The sequence below is a fragment of the Panulirus ornatus genome, chromosome 12 (genome assembly GCF_036320965.1).
Source record: "Panulirus ornatus isolate Po-2019 chromosome 12, ASM3632096v1, whole genome shotgun sequence".
Classification (NCBI taxonomy): Eukaryota; Metazoa; Arthropoda; class Malacostraca; order Decapoda; family Palinuridae; genus Panulirus; species Panulirus ornatus.
The window spans coordinates 46989885-47009435 of record NC_092235.1 but is presented as its reverse complement, the minus strand read 5'-3'; the positions used below and the strand labels follow the sequence as shown (position 1 = coordinate 47009435).

Here is a 19551-nt window from a genome sequence, read left to right as displayed (position 1 = left end):
ATCCTCTTGGTCAATCTTTCCTCACTCATTCTCTCCATGTGCCCAAACCATTTCAAAACACCCTATTCTGCTCTCTCAACCACGCTCTTTTTATTTCCACACATCTCTCTTACCCTTACATTACTTACTCGATCAGACCACCTCACACCATACATTGTCCTCAAACATCTCATTTCCAGCACATCCACCCTCCTGCGCACGACTCTATCCATAGCCCACGCCTCACAACCATACAACATTGTTGGAACCACTATTCCTTCAAACATACCCATTTTTGCTTTCCGAGATAATGTTCTCGACTTCCACACATTCTTCAAGGCTCCCAGGATTTTCGCCCCCTCCCCCACCCTATGATTCACTTCTGCTTCCATGGTTCCATCCGCTGCCAGATCCACTCCCAGATATGTAAAACACTTTACTTCCTCCAGTTTTTCTCCATTCAAACTTACCTCCCAATTGACTTGACCCTCAACCCTACTGTACCTAATAACCTTGCTCTTATTCACATTTACTCTTAACTTTCTTCTTTCACACACTTTACCAAACTCAGTCACCAGCTTCTGCAGTTTCTCACATGAATCAGCCACCAGCGCTGTATCATCAGCGAACAACATCTGACTCACTTCCCAAACTCTCTCATCCACAACAGACTTCATACTTGCCCCTCTTTCCAAAACTCTTGCATTCACCTCCCTAACAACCCCATCCATAAACAAATTAAACGACCATGGAGACATCACACACCCCTGCCGCAAACCTACATTCACTGAGAACCAATCACTTTCCTCTCTTCCTACATGTACACATGCCTTACATCCTCGATAAAAACTTTTCACTGCTTCTAACAACTTGCCTCCCACACCATATATTCTTAATACCTTCCACAGAGCATCTCTATCAACTCTATCATATGCCTTCTCCAGATCCATAAATGCTACATACAAATCCATTTGCTTTTCTAAGTATTTCTCACATACATTCTTCAAAGCAAACACCTGATCCACACATCCTCTACCACTTCTGAAACCACACTGCTCTTCCCTAATCTGATGCTCTGTACATGCCTTCCCCCTCTCAATCAATACCCTCCCATATGATTTACCAGGAATACTCAACAAACTTATACCTCTGTAATTTGAGCACTCACTCTTATCCCCTTTGCCTTTGTACAATGGCACTATGCAAGCATTCCGCCAATCCTCAGGCACCTCACCATGAATCATACATACATTAAATAACCTTACCAACCAGTCAACAATACAGTCATCCCCTTTTTTAATAAATTCCACTGCAATGCCATCCAAACCTGCTGCTTTGCCAGCTTTCATCTTCTGTAAAGCTTTTACTACCTCTTCTCTGTTTACCAAATCATTTTCCCTAACCCTCTCACTTTGCACACCACCTCGACCAAAACATCCTATATCTGCCACTCTATCATCAAACACATTCAACAAACCTTCAAAATACTCACTCCATCTCCTTTTCACATCACCACTACTTGTTATCACCTCCCCATTTGCGCCCCTCACTGAAGTTCCCGTTTGCTCCCTTGTCTTACGCACTTTATTTACCTCCTTTCAGAACATCTTTTTATTCTCCATAAAATTTAATGATACTCTCTCACCCCAACTCTCATTTGCCCTCTTTTTCACCTCTTGCACCTTTCTCTTGACCTCCTGTCTCTTTCTTTTATACATCTCCCACTCAGTTGCATTTTTTCCTTGCAAAAATCGTCCAAATGCCTCTTTTCTCTTTCACTAATAATCTTAGCTCTTCATTCCACCACTCACTACCATTTCTAATCAACCCACCTCCCACTCTTCTCATGCCACAAGCATCTTTTGCGCAATCCATCACTGATTCCCTAAATGCATCCCATTCCTCCTCCACTCCCCTTACTTCCATTGTTCTCACCTTTTTCCATTCTGTACTCAGTCTCTCCTGGTACTTCCTCACACAAGTCTCCTTCCCAAGCTCACTTACTCTCACCACCCTCTTCACCCCAACATTCACTCTTCTTTTCTGAAAACCCATACAAATCTTCACCTTAGCCTCCACAGGATAATGATCAGACATCCCTCCAGTTGCACCTCTTAGCACATTAACATCCATAAGTCTCTCTTTCGCGCGCCTGTCAATTAACACATAATCCAATAACCCTCTCTGGCCATCTCTCCTACTTACATACATATACTTATGTATATCTCGCTTTTTAAACCAGGTAATCCCAATCACCAGTCCTTTTTCAGCACATAAATCTACAAGCTCTTCACCATTTCCATTTACAACACCGAACACCCCATGTATACCAATTATTCCCTCAGCTGCCACATTACTCACCTTTGCATTCAAATCACACATCACTATAACCCGGTCTCGTGCATCAAAACCACTAACACACTCATTCAGCTGCTCCCAAAACACTTGCCTCTCATGATCTTTCTTCTCATGCCCAGGTGCATATGCACCAATAATCACCCATCTCTCTCCATCAACTTTCAGTTTTACCCATATTAATTGAGAATTTACTTTCTTACATTCTATCACATACTCCCACAACTCCTGTTTCAGGAGTAGTGCTACTCCTTCCCTTGCTCTTGTCCTCTCACTAACCCCTGACTTTACTCCCAAGACATTCCCAAACCACTCTTCCCCTTTACCCTTGAGCTTCGTTTCACTCAGAGCCAAAACATCCAGGTTCCTTTCCTCAAACATACTACCTATCTCTCCTTTTTTCACATCTTGGTTTACATCCACACACATTTAGACACCCCAGTCTGAGCCTTCGAGGAGGATGAGCACTCCCCGCGTGACTCCTTATATATATATATATATATATATATATATATATATATATATATATATATATATATATTCTTTCTTCTTTCAAACTATTCGCCATTTCCCGCATTAGCGAGGTAGCGTTAAGAACAGAGGACTGGGCCTTTGAGGGAATACCCTCACCTGGCCCAATTCTCTGTTCCTTCTTTTGAAAAAAAAAGAAAAAAAAAAAAAAAAAAAAAACCAAGAGGGGAGGATTTCCAGCCCCCCGCTCCCTCCCTTTATAGTCGCCTTCTACGACACGCAGGGAATACGTGGGAAGTATTCTTAATCCCCTATCCCCAGGGATAATATATATATATATATATATTATGGGATGAAGAAGTAAGAGTATTAGTGAAAGAGAAGAGGGAGGCATTTGGACGATTTTTGCAGGGAAAAAATGCAATTGAGTGGGAGAAGTATAAAAGAAAGAGACAAGAGGTCAAGAGAAAGGTGCAAGAGGTGAAAAAAAGGGCAAATGAGAGTTGGGGTGAGAGACTATCAGTAAATTTTAGGGAGAATAAAAAGATGTTCTGGAAGGAGGTCAATAGGGTGCGTAAGACAAGGGAGCAAATGGGAACTTCAGTGAAGGGCGTAAATGGGGAGGTGATAGCAAGTAGTGGTGATGTGAGAAGGAGATGGAATGAGTATTTTGAAGGTTTGTTGAATGTGTCTGATGACAGAGTGGCAGATATAGGGTGTTTTGGTCGAGGTGGTGTGCAAAGTGAGAGGGTTAGGGAAAATGATTTGGTAAACAGAGAAGAGGTAGTAAAAGCTTTGCGGAAGATGAAAGCCGGCAAGGCAGCAGGTTTGGATGGTATTGCAGTGGAATTTATAAAAAAAGGGGGTGACTGTATTGTTGACTGGTTGGTAAGGTTATTTAATGTATGTATGACTCATGGTGAGGTGCCTGAGGATTGGCGGAATGCGTGCATAGTGCCATTGTACAAAGGCAAAGGGGATAAGAGTGAGTGCTCAAATTACAGAGGTATAAGTTTGTTGAGTATTCCTGGTAAATTATATGGGAGGGTATTGATTGAGAGGGTGAAGGCATGTACAGAGCATTAGATTGGGGAAGAGCAGTGTGGTTTCAGAAGTGGTAGAGGATGTGTGGATCAGGTGTTTGCTTTGAAGAATGTATGTGAGAAATACTTAGAAAAGCAAATGGATTTGTATGTAGCATTTATGGATCTGGAGAAGGCATATGATAGAGTTGATAGAGATGCTCTGTGGAAGGTATTAAGAATATATGGTGTGGGAGGCAAGTTGTTAGAAGCAGTGAAAAGTTTTTATCGAGGATGTAAGGCATGTGTACGTGTAGGAAGAGAGGAAAGTGATTGGTTCTCAGTGAATGTAGGTTTGCGGCAGGGGTGTGTGATGTCTCCATGGTTGTTTAATTTGTTTATGGATGGGGTTGTTAGGGAGGTAAATGCAAGAGTCTTGGAAAGAGGGGCAAGTATGAAGTCTGTTGGGGATGAGAGAGCTTGGGAAGTGAGTCAGTTGTTGTTCGCTGATGATACAGCGCTGGTGGCGGATTCATGTGAGAAACTGCAGAAGCTGGTGACGGAGTTTGGTAAAGTGTGTGGAAGAAGAAAGTTAAGAGTAAATGTGAATAAGAGCAAGGTTATTAGGTACAGTAAGGTTGAGGGTCAAGTCAATTGGGAGGTGAGTTTGAATGGAGAAAAACTGGAGGAAGTGAAGTGTTTTAGATATCTGGGAGTGGATCTGTCAGCGGATGGAACCATGGAAGCGGAAGTGGATCATAGGGTGGGGGAGGGGGCAAAAATTTTGGGAGCCTTGAAAAATGTGTGGAAGTCGAGAACATTATCCCGGAAAGCAAAAATGGGTATGTTTGAAGGAATAGTGGTTCCAACAATGTTGTATGGTTGCGAGGCGTGGGCTATGGATAGAGTTGTGCGCAGGAGGATGGATGTGCTGGAAATGAGATGTTTGAGGACAATGTGTGGTGTGAGGTGGTTTGATCGAGTAAGTAACGTAAGGGTAAGAGAGATGTGTGGAAATAAAAAGAGCGTGGTTGAGAGAGCAGAAGAGGGTGTTTTGAAGTGGTTTGGGCACATGGAGAGAATGAGTGAGGAAAGATTGACCAAGAGGATATATGTGTCGGAGGTGGAGGGAACGAGGAGAAGAGGGAGACCAAATTGGAGGTGGAAAGATGGAGTGAAAAGGATTTTGTGTGATCGGGGCCTGAACATGCAGGAGGGTGAAAGGAGGGCAAGGAATAGAGTGAATTGGAGCGATGTGGTATACAGGGGTTGACGTGCTGTCAGTGGATTGAATCAAGGCATGTGAAGCGTCCGGGGTAAACCATGGAAAGCTGTGTAGGTATGTATATTTGCGTGTGTGGACGTATGTATGTACATGTGTATGGGGGGGGTTGGGCCATTTCTTTCGTCTGTTTCCTTGCGCTACCTCGCAAACGCGGGAGACAGCGACGAGGTATAAAAAAAAAAAAAAAAAAATATATATATATATATATATATATATATATTTTATTTTATATTATACTTTGTCGCTGTCTCCCGCGTTTGCGAGGTAGCGCAAGGAAACAGACGAAATATACATACGCAAAAATACATACCTACACAGCTTTCCATGGTTTACCCCAGACGCTTCACATGCCTTGATTCAATCCACTGACAGTACGTCAACCCCGGTATACCACATCGCTCCAATTCACTCTATTCCTTGCCCTCCTTTCACCCTCCTGCATATTCAGGCCCCGATCACACAAAATCTTTTTCACTCCATCTTTCCACCTCCAATTTGGTCTCCCTCTTCTCCTCGTTCCCTCCACCTCCGACACATATATCCTCTTGGTCAATCTTTCCTCACTCATTCTCTCCATGTGCCCAAACCACTTCAAAACACCCTCTTCTGCTTTCTCAACCACGCTCTTTTTATTTCCACACATCTCTCTTACCCTTACGTTACTCACTCGATCAAACCACCTCACACCACACATTGTCCTCAAACATCTCATTTCCAGCACATCCATCCTCCTGCGCACAACTCTATCCATAGCCCACGCCTCACAACCATACAACATTGTTGGAACCACTATTCCTTCAAACATACCCATTTTTGCTTTCCGAGATAATGTTCTCGACTTCCACACATTCTTCATGGCCCCCAGAATTTTCGCCCCCTCCCCCACCCTATGATCCACTTCCGCTTCCATGGTTCCATCCGCTGCCAGATCCACTCCCAGATATCTAAAACACTTCACTTCCTCCAGTTTTTCTCCATTCAAACATATATATATATATATCTTTTTCTTTCATACGATTTGCCATTTCCCGCGATAGCGAGGTAGCGTTAAGAACAGAGGACTGGGTCTTTGAGGGAATATCCTCACCTGGCCCTCTTCGCTGTTCCTACTTTTGGGGAAAAAAAAAAAACGAGAGGGGAGGATGTCCAGCCTCCCGCTCCCTTACCTTTTAGTCGCCTTCTACGACACGCAGGGAATACGTGGGAAGTATTCTTTCTCCCCTATCCCCAGGGATATATATATATATATATATATATATATATATATATATATATATATATATATTTTTTTTTTTTTTTTATACTTTGTCGCTGTCTCCCGCGTTTGCGAGGTAGCGCAAGGAAACAGACGAAAGAAATGGCCCAACCCCCCCCCATACACATGTATATACATACGTCCACACACGCAAATATACATACCTACACAGCTTTCCATGGTTTACCCCAGACACTTCACATGCCTTGATTCAATCCACTGACAGCACGTCAACCCCGGTATACCACATCGCTCCAATTCACTCTATTCCTTGCCCTCCTTTCACCCTCCTGCATGTTCAGGCCCCGATCACACAAAATCTTTTTCACTTCATCTTTCCACCTCCAATTTGGTCTCCCTCTTCTCCTCGTTCCCTCCACCTCCGACACATATATCCTCTTGGTCAATCTTTCCTCACTCATTCTCTCCATGTGCCCAAACCACTTCAAAACACCCTCTTCTGCTCTCTCAACCACGCTCTTTTTATTTCCACACATCTCTCTTACCCTTACGTTACTCACTCGATCAAACCACCTCACACCACACATTGTCCTCAAACATCTCATTTCCAGCACATCCATCCTCCTGCGCACAACTCTATCCATAGCCCACACCTCGCAACCATACAACATTGTTGGAACCACTATTCCTTCAAACATACCCATTTTTGCTTTCCGAGATAATGTTCTCGACTTCCACACATTCTTCAAGGCCCCCAGAATTTTCGCCCCCTCCCCCACCCTATGATCCACTTCCACTTCCATGGTTCCATCCGCTGCCAGATCCACTCCCAGATATCTAAAACACTTCACTTCCTCCAGTTTTTCTCCATTCAAACTCACCTCCCAATTGACTTGACCCTCAACCCTACTATACCTAATAACCTTGCTCTTATTCACATTTACTCTTAACTTTCTTCTTCCACACACTTTACCAAACTCAGTCACCAGCTTCTGCAGTTTCTCACATGAATCAGCCACCAGCGCTGTATCATCAGCGAACAACAACTGACTCACTTCCCAAGCTCTCTCATCCCCAACAGACTTCATACTTGCCCCTCTTTCCAAAACTCTTGCATTTACCTCCCTAACAACCCCATCCATAAACAAATTAAACAACCATGGAGACATCACACACCCCTGCCGCAAACCTACATTCACTGAGAACCAATCACTTTCCTCTCTTCCTACACGTACACATGCCTTACATCCTCGATAAAAACTTTTCACTGCTTCTAACAACTTTCCTCCCACACCATATATTCTTAATACCTTCCACAGAGCATCTCTATCAACTCTATCATAGGCCTTCTCCAGATCCATAAATGCTACATACAAATCCATTTGCTTTTCTAAGTATTTCTCACATACATTCTTCAAAGCAAACACCTGATCCACACATCCTCTACCACTTCTGAAACCACACTGCTCTTCCCCAATCTGATGCTCTGTACATGCCTTCACCCTCTCAATCAATACCCTCCCATATAATGTACCAGGAATACTCAACAAACTTATCCCCTTTGCCTTTGTACAATGGCACTATGCACGCATTCCGCCAATCCTCAGGCACCTCACCATGAGTCATACATACATTAAATAACCTTACCAACCAGTCAACAATACAGTCACCCCCTTTTTTAATAAATTCCACTGCAATACCATCCAAACCTGCTGCCTTGCCGGTTTTCATCTTCCGCAAAGCTTTCACTACCTCTTCTCTGTTTACCAAATCATTTTCCCTAACCCTCTCACTTTGCACACCACCTCGACCAAGACACCCTATATCTGCCACTCTATCATCAAACACATTCAACAAACCTTCAAAATACTCACTCCATCTCCTTCTCACATCACCACTACTTGTTATCACCTCCCCATTTGCGCCCTTCACTGAAGTTCCCATTTGCTCCCTTGTCTTACGCACTTTATTTACCTCCTTCCAGAACATCTTTTTATTCTCCCTAAAATTTAATGATACTCTCTCACCCCAACTCTCATTTGCCCTTTTTTTCACCTCTTGCACCTTTCTCTTGACCTCCTGTCTCTTTCTTTTATACATCTCCCACTCAATTGCATTTTTTCCCTGCAAAAATCGTCCAAATGCCTCTCTCTTCTCTTTCACTAATACTCTTACTTCTTCATCCCACCACTCACTACCCTTTCTAATCAACCCACCTCCCACTCTTCTCATGCTACAAGCATCTTTTGCGCAATCCATCACTGATTCCCTAAATACATCCCATTCCTCCCCCACTCCCCTTACTTCCATTGTTCTCACCTTTTTCCATTCTGTACTCAGTCTCTCCTGGTACTTCCTCACACAGGTCTCCTTCCCAAGCTCACTTACTCTCACCACCCTCTTCACCCCAACATTCACTCTTTTTTTCTGAAAACCCATACAAATCTTCACCTTAGCCTCCACAAGATAATGATCAGACATCCCTCCAGTTGCACCTCTCAGCACATTAACATCCAAAAGTCTCTCTTTTGCACGCCTGTCAATTAACACGTAATCCAATAACGCTCTCTGGCCATCTCTCTAACTTACATAAGTATACCTATGTATATCTCGCTTTTTAAACCAGGTATTCCCAATCATCAGTCCTTTTTCAGCACATAAATCTACAAGCTCTTCACCATTTCCATTTACAACACTGAACACCCCATGTATACCAATTATTCCCTCAACTGCCACATTACTCACCTTTGCATTCAAATCACCCATCACTATAACCCGGTCTCGTGCATCAAAACCACTAACACACTCATTCAGCTGCTCCCAAAACACTTGCCTCTCTTGATCTTTCTTCTCATGCCCAGGTGCATATGCACCAATAATCACCCACCTCTCTCCATCAACTTTCAGTTTTACCCATATTAATCGAGAATTTACTTTCTTACATTCTATCACATACTCCCACAACTGTTTCAGGAGTATTGCTACTCCTTCCCTTGCTCTTGTCCTCTCACTAACCCCTGACTTTACTCCCCAGACATTCCCAAACCACTCTTCCCCTTTACCCTTGAGCTTCGTTTCACTCAGAGCCAAAACATCCAGGTTCCTTTCCTCAAACATACTACCTATCTCTCCTTTTTTCACATCTTGGTTACATCCACACACATTTAGGCACCCCACTCTGAGCCTTCGAGGAGGATGAGCACTCCCCGCGTGACTCCTTCTTCTGTTTCCCATTTTAGAAAGTTAATACAAGGAGGGGAGGATTTCTGGCCCCCCGCTCCCGTCCCCTCTAGTCGCTTTCTACGACACGCGAGGAATACGTGGGAAGTATTCTTTCACCCCTATCCCCAGGGATAATATACATATATAGATATACATATACACACACATACACATACATACGCACATATACACACACACACACATACATATATATACATAAGAAAAAATGTAAGAAACAATTTAGAAAACTGAAACTTCTAGCTTGAAATGAATGAAAAAAATGAATGTCACACAATGGTTCAACCTCTGGCTATGGAAAAAAGGAAATGTATAATTTATTTACACAAACGTCAATAGCAGTTCTCATCAATTTAACCACTGTATCAATAAGCTTCAATGTCTAAGCTACATTTTTCTCCAATTTCACTATTTTGCTTCTCATTTTCAATTGTGTCTGAAGGTTCTACTTCAAGAGTGATTGTTTTTCCAGTAAGGGTCTTCACATCTTGGTTACATCCACACACATTTAGGCACCCCACTCTGAGGTTTGCATATATATATATATATATATATATATATATATATATATATATATATATATATACACACACACACACATATATATTCCTGTTGGATTAATCTCTTAATTATACGTAAAGCAGCTGGCAGACTTTCAGAAATAATTTCAAACATACGCTTCACAATTTCTCTAAAATCAAACACGTTTTCAACGTTAACGTATTATCATTCCCGATATATTTCTTTATCCATCTTTCCTTCTTTCTTTCTTTCTTTCTTTCTTCTCCTTCTTTCCGTGAAAACTATATCACATGTAGCAGAAACATTTTCTTTTCTTATATTTCTCTTTCTTTCATATATATATATATATATATATATATATATATTTTTTTTTTTATTATACTTTGTCGCTGTCTCCCGCGTTATATATATATATATAACACACACACACATATATATATATATATATATATATATATATATATATATATATATATATATATATATATATATATAACATATATATATATACATGTATATAATTCATACTTGCTGCCTTTATTCATTATTGTCGCAACCCCTCCACACATGAAATGACAACCCCTCCCCCTGCATGTGCGTGAGGTAGCGCTAGGAAAAGACAACTAAGGCCACATTTGTTCACACTCAGTCTCTAGCTGTCAGGTATAATGCACCGAAACCACACTTCCCTTTCCACATCCAGGCCCCATAAAACTTTCCATGGTTTACCCCAGACACTTCACATGCCCTGGTTCAATCCATTGAAAGCACGTTGACCCTGGTATTCCACTTCGTTCCAATTCACTCTATTCCTTGCTCGCCGTTCAGGCCCCAATCGCTCAAAATCTTTCTCATTCCATCTTTCCACCTCCAATTTGGTCTCCCACTTCTCCTCGTTCCCTCCATCTCTGACACATATATCCTCTTTGTCAATCTTTCCTCACTCATTCTCTCCATGTGACCAAACCATTTCCAACACATCCACCCTCCTCCGCACAACTCTATCTATAGCCCATGCCTCACAACCATATAACATTGCTGGAACCACTATTCCTTCAAACATACCCATTTTTGCTTTCCGAGATAATGTTCTCACCTTCCACTCATTTTTCAACGCTCCTAGAACTTTCACCCCCTCCCCCACCCTGTGACCTCACTTCTGCTTCCATGGTTCCATCCACTGCCAAATCCACTCCCAGATATCTAAAACACTTCACTTCCTCCAGTTTTTCTCCATTCAAACTTACCTCCCACTTGACTTGTCCCTCAACCCTACTGTACCTAATAACCTTGCACTTATTCACATTTACTCTCAGCTTTCTTCTTTCACACACTTTATCAAAGTCCGTCACCAGTTTCTGCAGTTTTTCACCCAAATCAGCCACCAATGCTGTATCATCAGTGAACAATAATTGACTCACTTCCCAAGCTCTCTGATCCATAACAGACTGCATACTTGCCCCTCTCTCCAAAACTCTTGCATTCACCTCCCTAACAACCCTATCCATAAACAAATTGAAGAACCAAAGAGACATTACGCACCCTTACCGCAAACCGACATTCACTGAGAACCAGTCACTTTCCTCTCTTGCTACTCGTACACGTGCCTTACATCCTCGATAAAAACTTTTCACTGCTTCCAGCACTTGCTTCCCACAGCATATACTCTTAATGCCTTCCACAGAGCATCTCTATCAACTCTATCATATGCCTTCTCCATAACCATAAATGCTACATACAAATCCATTTGTTTTTCTAAGTATTTCTCACATACATTCTTCAAAGCAAACACCTGATCCGCACATCCTCTACCACTTCTGAAACTACACTGCTCTTCCCCAATCTGATGTTCTGTACATGCCTTCACCCTCTCAATCAATACCCTCCCATATAAGTTCCCAGGAATACTCTACAAACTTATACCTCTGTAATTTGAACACTCACCTTTTGCCTTTGTACAGTGGCACTATGTGCATGCATTCTGCCAATCCTCAGGCACTTCACCATGAACCATACATACATTGAATATCCTCACCAACCAGTCACCCCCTTTTTATATGAATTCCACTGCAACACCATCCAAACCCACCGTCTTACTGGCTTTCGTCTTCCACAAAGCTTTCAATACCTCTTCTCTGTTTACCAAATCATTTTCCTTGACCCTCTAACTTCACACATCACCTTGACCAAAACACTGTATATCTGCCACTCTATCATCTAAGACATTCAACAAACCTTGAAAATACTCACTCCATCTTCTCACATCACCACTACTTGTTATTACCTCCCCATTAGCCCCCTTCACCGATTTTCCCATTTGTTCTCTTGTCTTACGCACTTTATTTGCCTCCTTCCGAAACATCTTTTTATTCTTCCTAAAATTTAATGATACTCTCTCATCCCAACTCTTATTTGCCCTCTTTTTCACCTCTTGCACTTTTCTCTTGACCTCCTGCCTCTTTTTTATACATCTCCCAGTCACTTGCACTATTGCCCACCTCCCACGCTTCTCATGCCACAAGCATCTTTTGCGCATGCCATCATTGCTTCCCTAAATACGTCCCATTCCTCCCCAACTCCCCGTACGTCTTTTGCTCTCACCTTTTTCCATTTTGCACTCAGTCTCTCCTGGTACTTCCTCACACGTCTCCTTCCCAAGTTCACTTACTTTCACCACTTCCTTCACCCCAACATTCTCTCTTCTTTTCTGAAAACCTCTACAAATCTTCACCTTCGCCTCCACAAGATAATGATCAGACATCCCTCTAGTTGCACCTTTCAGCACGTTAACATCTAAAAGTCTCTTTCACGTGCCCATCAATTAACACATAATGCAACAATGCTCTCTGGTTATCTCTCCTACTTACATATGTATACTTATGTATATCTGTTTTTAAACCAGGTATTCCCAATCACCAATCCTTTTTCAGCAGACAAATCCCTGGGGATAGGGGATAGGGGAGAAAGAATACTTCCCACGTATTCCCTGCGTGTCATAGAAGGCAACTAAAAGGGAAGGGAGCGGGGGGGCTGGAAATCCTCCCCTCTCGTTTTTTTTTTAATTTTCCAAAAGAAGGAACAGAGAAGGGGGCCAGGTGAGGATATTCCCTCAAAGGCCCAGTCCTCTGCTCTTAACGCTACCTTGCTATCGCGGGAAATGGCGAATAGTATGAAAAAAAAAAAATGAATATTTTTAGACTTCCCTTTTTTTTTCATTAATCCCTAATGCATCTCTACAAAGGACACTGAGCATCACAAAAAAATTAGATGGTCAACCTGCTATGTTGTGCCTCTATACATACCTTCCTCGGTTTTGTATTTAAGGATGGAGGCGTGAACGGAATATAGTTTCACTTATAATCACCGAGTGTGCAATATGAAATGTCAGAAAATGAGAATATCACTAATGAAGCCTTTGTTTACAATGGCTGGTTGAGACTACATGAAGCATGACTGAATTGAGAGGCTGTGTACACTTAATCTACCTTCATGTGTATGGAAACATTGGTAAAATTATGATACTTGGTAGGGAAATACCACATGACATGCTTTGTTGACCAAGCTTCCCTTCTGGTTGGTAAAAAAAATAAACATTTTTATGGAAAGAAAACTTTACTGAATACGAATACCTATGTACAGTATTGTACAATGAAAATCATACACAGAAACTTTTACAGAATACTGTGATTTACTTTCACAATGCAACTTATTAGTAAAAATGTGGGAACTTACAGTACAAAACAGAGTTGAGACATAATGTATCAAAGTGAAAAAGAATTTACACAGGTGAAGTTCCCTTTCCATAGTTGTCAAGTAAATTCTTAATGATAGATTTTTTTTTTCCCCCTATCTTTGAAATAGTCTAAAATGTCCATCAAAAGCCAAGCTCTGTGAGAAATGCATAGTAAAAGACAAGGACTGAATACTTGTACATACTCCTACAATAAAATTTTTACCATAATGATCATGATGAGTAAAAACATGGTACTTTATAATGAGTCATTCACAATGAGCAGAGTAGCATATCAAAAAAAAAAAAAAACCCATACAGGAGTGCTACTGTCCCTATCACAGAATGTGTTAAAATAGTTGCCTGAGATGGAACCTATGCAATTGAGGAACTTGTCATGGAATTAATGGGTTGTTGAAAAGCTTATTAACTCTTCGAAATTAGGTAAAAACTACCTTCTTACCCAACAAGAAGAAAGTTCTCTTCACCCAACCTTAGAAAAACAATCAACAGATGCTCCATCACAGGCAACACAGGTCAAGCACATTTCATCTTGTAGTACAGCAGATCCTTGCTGAAGATATGAAAACATAGTGGGCTTTAGCCATGTCCTCAACTAGGGTCACATTCTTATTTTCTACAGGTGAGAAGACGAGCAGTACTGCCACACCAAGGCTCATGAAAATCGGTTAATTCTTTCATCCTGCAATAGCGAGATCCATGTGGCTTAAGTTTTAATAAGTAGAAAAAAAATCTTAGCACTGTTGGCAGTGATCTTAGGAGCACCTAATTGACATAGGAATTCTACATCAGATGTGAAAGTTTAATGTGATGCTCTTTAAAAACAACAGCATAAGTTGTACTTGAATATTCTACAAGGTTCATAATTCTACACTGCATATGAGATATGTGCATACTGTACATAGTTAAGATAAATATTAAGAAAATGAACCTTAAAGAATCTTGTGAAAGTTTGATAATTTCCGAGCTCATCACACGACTGGATACCAGCTCTGACACATACCACAAACACACTGTGTTTTGTCTAGTGTTAGTAGGTCCCCATAAAATGTTCACAGAATCAATTGTATTTCAAAGTTCTTCCATACAACTACAATCTTCACAAAACAGTTAAAAGTATCTAAAATAATAATTACCTTTTAGACTAGGTATATAATCATAAGTTCTAAAATGCTACAGGTTTACTTGTCAACATCTTATTTCTAATTCCAAATATAGACTACACCCATCCATTCAATTTGTGCCCAATATCCACAAGCTGTTTGGTGCAACACAGTCTCACTTGAGCGACAATTCATGCTCACAGGTGAATTAAAAAGAAATAAAGTAAGTCACATTGTGAGGAAAGCTCCAATAATGAAGATTTAGCATCCCAGCATTGTTCACAAACATCCTAGTCTTTGGCTGGCTGAGAAAGCTTCATGGCATTTAAAGGGCATACCAGTGAGGGTTGAGAAGAGTGGAAGGGTGGCTACAACTGACCAGACATTTGGCCCAGGGCTGCAGGTTACCATCGCAAAAACACCCATAATGAAATGCCATATGAAAAGGTATAAATGCAAGAAATTGGTTATCCAAAATGTGCTTACTTTATGGACAAATGAAAAAAAAAAAAAGGATACATAAAATTTCAGATGAAAAAGGTTCCTGGTGAAATGCAATGAAACATAAAACACTGTATACATATTTCAGCTGAACTGTGTAATGAACATTAAGGATCGGATGATACACTATATGGACAAATGATGGATAGTTAGTAATTTAGTTGGCTGGAGCAGCATGCGATGGCATCATGCAACAATCATCCAGGCCTGAACTCAATACTCGTCTTCTTCACCATCACGTGGTATTCGCATAAATGAAGGGAGAAACGGGTAGCCGATGATACAGTTCCTGGATTTATGACCCATACGCAACTCACGGACTGAAAAATACATAGACCAAAAATTAATATAAATCATGACATATTAGTATGCTAATGATGATGGGTTAAAGCTTACGATATTTCAAAAATTTTGAATTCAATATCACTGAAAATCTGAGTAAACTGAGGGTGTAAAATTGACTTTACTTACTCAAAGTAATTTTTTATTATGAACATTAGATATTTTTCTATCTAAGAGGACTAGACAAGGCACAGACAGGATGACACAAAACATATGTTGCAGGAGTAATATTAGGATTCATAATAGTCTTGACAGATTAAAGTGGTAATGGTGGCTATAAGAACGATGATGCAGATTATAAATAAACAAAGATTAGCTCACAATAATCAAGTCCACAATATGAGACATTGAATGAAATAACCTTACTGCTGGTAAAATAAACAGGAGGGAGGAAGAAAATTTAAATCTCATGACAGTGGACAAACTGGACATTGGTGCACAATGAGTAATGTCTAAAGCAAACATGTACAGGAAATACCTGCAAGAATAAAAATGTGCATGAAGTACACAATATCTTTTCTCCAAAGCTTCTCTTTTAAGTTATTTCAGCAGTATGCTGGGTTGTCCTTGCTTAATATTGCCTCATTCAACATTCATTAATTTTAAGTTGAAAAATAAAAATCTGAATCATAAGAAAAAGGGGTTGGTGAAATATTTATTGTCCTCCCTCTGTGCAGATACGATGCCATAGAAAATGGCTATGATATGTTCATTACTTAAAGAACACATAACCCGTAAGAATAGTAACCAAAGTATTACTGTACTGAGTGAAGATGGCTAGAACAAATACATAATAGATTAGATTACCACTCTCAACAACTTTCTGTAAATATTATGGAGAGCACTGAAATTTGAAGGTAGCCAAAAAAAAAAAAAATTCCAAAAGTAAGCTGTTCAGTCATATATTTTTTACTATTATTTCACAATATAAAACCTTCTATAATTTCTTCACTTGCATTTTTTTTCAAATAAACTGAGCCTTTTCATTGGCATACAAAATTAGTTGATGGGAACAACCTAATGTAATATTCAAATATGATCAGTATTAAGTCTTTCCTCCTACTCAAGTACATCTTTGGTCCGAGTAGTTATCAAAAACATTCACTATAGCAATGTTCTTGATGAGCATACTTTTATTAAAGGTTATTTGTATATAAAACACCTTTGCTACTCATAAATGTGCAAAACATAAGCAAGAAGTGCTCCAAGTATGTAACAGCACTTGTGGTCATACTTAAACAGAGATGTACCCATTGTACCAATAGTGCTGACCACAAAACACCGAGTTATGATAACTATCATAAAGCAACTGCCTACTGTATGTATTAAAGCTAATGACATATTATTACATTATTTCTTGATACAAATAATAATTACTAGCCAAGAATACAGTGGATAATGACTGTATGGAAGCCCAAGGTGGTCAGTTATGCTTATACTAAGAAAATCCTACTAGAGGGATAACCATGATTTTTTTTTTTTTTTTTTTTAATTACAACTAATTACTCTAGTAAAATGTTTTCAATGTTCCTATTGTGTTTCTGGAGATGGATTAGTGAAACATGCTACCTAGTACTCCAAAACATATCGTGAAATGCAAACTATTTTTAACTGCATACACACAGCCTGTGAAAGCCTTGGCTTAATCATATCTGCAGATAAAACTACAGTCTTCAATAAAATTGGTAATGGCAGGAGCAGACCATCTAAGGTGGTAATTGGTGGAAATCTGAATAACTATGAATCTTGGTGTCTCAGTCCCATGTGCTGCAGCTAGTGTGCAAAAACTTAACTGACAAAGCACAAATAGACTTAGAGCTGTTACAGGGTACAATCCTAACGATGGTGCAAATATCAGAATTAAAATGATGTACTTAGCTTATAATAGGTCTCTAATAGATTACCACTCCAGTTTGGTCCTACACAACAGCAAAGGTATCAACAGACTTGAAAAAATACAAAATGAAGCCTTAAGAATCATACTTGGTTGCCCAAGCTTCACTGACAAACTCAACATGCAGAAAGAACTTGGTATTCCCAGCAATGAAGACATAATACTTGAAATCAATCTTATGATTGGACTGAAACTTCTGCTTGTTGATCCAGATAGTGTTGTCTCTAAAGAATTGTTAAACCAGATATGCTATGGCACAAGTGAATCTAAATGGATCCAAATACCAGCCAACCACATTGTTTAGTGTACATTATTTGTTTGAAATTAGGAAGCATCAGCATTTCCTTTAGCGTCATTACACCCACTCATCTACCAAAGATACTGATTGCTTATATTCTTTACCTTCAACACTTAGCTAAGACCAATGCTCTTGAACATATACAGAAACTCCAGACTGACAACAACAACCCAGTGCATCTATACTGACAAGCCCAATGGTAATAGATTAGAGAAAAATGTTAGAATAAACAACTTAGGATCTACTCTACAAAGTGAACTGTTCACCATACTTATCGCCCTTGATCAGATAGAAATCACTGCCAAAGACAGCTTCTCTCTGATTCTTAACACCCTCGGATCAGAATGTAACATGCTGGTCTCTGAAGCCACCATACACAGCCATTATTGCTCAAGGGATTCAAATCAAATTGTTATGATTCCTTCTCATATAGGCCTCCATGAGCATGACAAAGCTGATGCTTTACCAAACTTGCACTTTAGTAAAGACAATGTTGAAAATGTTGTCAATTAGAACCCTCAAAACTGCAATTAGAACATAAATAATTGACCTTCGAAACACAAAGACGAGTTCAGATAAGCATAAGTAGAAACATATTCCATCACAGTGAGATGTGTAAAGTAAAACATGAGCATGGAAAAAGTAACAAGATCAGCAGATTACATGATGGCGTAACTGCCATACTAAGGCTAGGCTATAGGTACTATTGGCACTTTGGCCTAAATGGAGATGTTAAGTAAGTGGTCAAAGATTTGGACACAAACTAAAACACTGTCTTAGAATGTGAAAAAAATAGAGCCTTTTAGGAATAGATCTGAACAACCCTGCAAGAAATGTCACAACACACTGTTAATAACACTACCTGAAATTTTAAGTTTGTATCCACTTTTTGCATCTAGTCGGTAAAACTTACCAAATGAAACTATGTAATGTACGTAATGAAATACGAATAGTAACATCTTATGTAATAGCAACCCACTGAGGTCTAAGTAAAGACCTTTTGTGACCTCTGTAATCCTTTTGCACTACCACTCACAGGATGAGCATAGGGTACACAATAAATTTGCCAGGGACACCGGCACAAGTCAAATCAATCAATGAGGAGAAAATAGTTGGTCTCAGTGGTTGAAGAATGGAACACCTATTTTCCCATGAGATTTAACTCCAATTAAAGTAGTTTGCATAAAGTTGCAGTTTTTAGGAACAAAAGTACAACATTAAGCAGGGACATGCCATATAGATGTTTATATGTATGTATCTATATAACAGCTAATGTTCCTAACTGTGATGCATTTACTGGTTCCAATCTTGATTGCAGGACCCAGCTGCTCATCCTTCACTAGGGGATGATTGATGAATTGGGTACCTGTTTTAAGCTTGGATATCTACCTATCTATCTATATTTCCCTGGGGATAGGAGAGAAAGAATACTGCCCACATATTTCCTGTGTGTCGTAAAAGGTAACTAATACGGGTGAGAGCAAGGGGCTGGATATCCTCCCCTCCCATCTTACTTTTCCAAAAGGACAGAGAATGGGGCCAAGGGAAGGTTTTTACTCTACGGCTCAGTCA

The 19551-nt window shown here is 40.1% G+C and overlaps 1 protein-coding gene across 18 annotated transcripts in view; it reads right to left on the bottom strand.

The window, feature by feature from the left end:
- Positions 1 to 13683: 13683 nt before the first annotated feature.
- tmod (tropomodulin) overlaps positions 13684 to 19551 on the bottom strand; it is a 301351-nt gene continuing 295483 nt past the window's right edge. For all 18 annotated transcript variants that reach the window (XR_011713467.1, XR_011713468.1, XR_011713469.1 and 15 more), the window contains one exon: positions 13684 to 15765. Coding sequence is in view for 4 of the 18 variants with exons in the window: in XM_071667844.1 (XP_071523945.1) it covers positions 15659 to 15765 (107 nt within the window). In the remaining 14 variants the exon portion in view is untranslated. The remainder of the gene's footprint in view (positions 15766 to 19551) is intronic.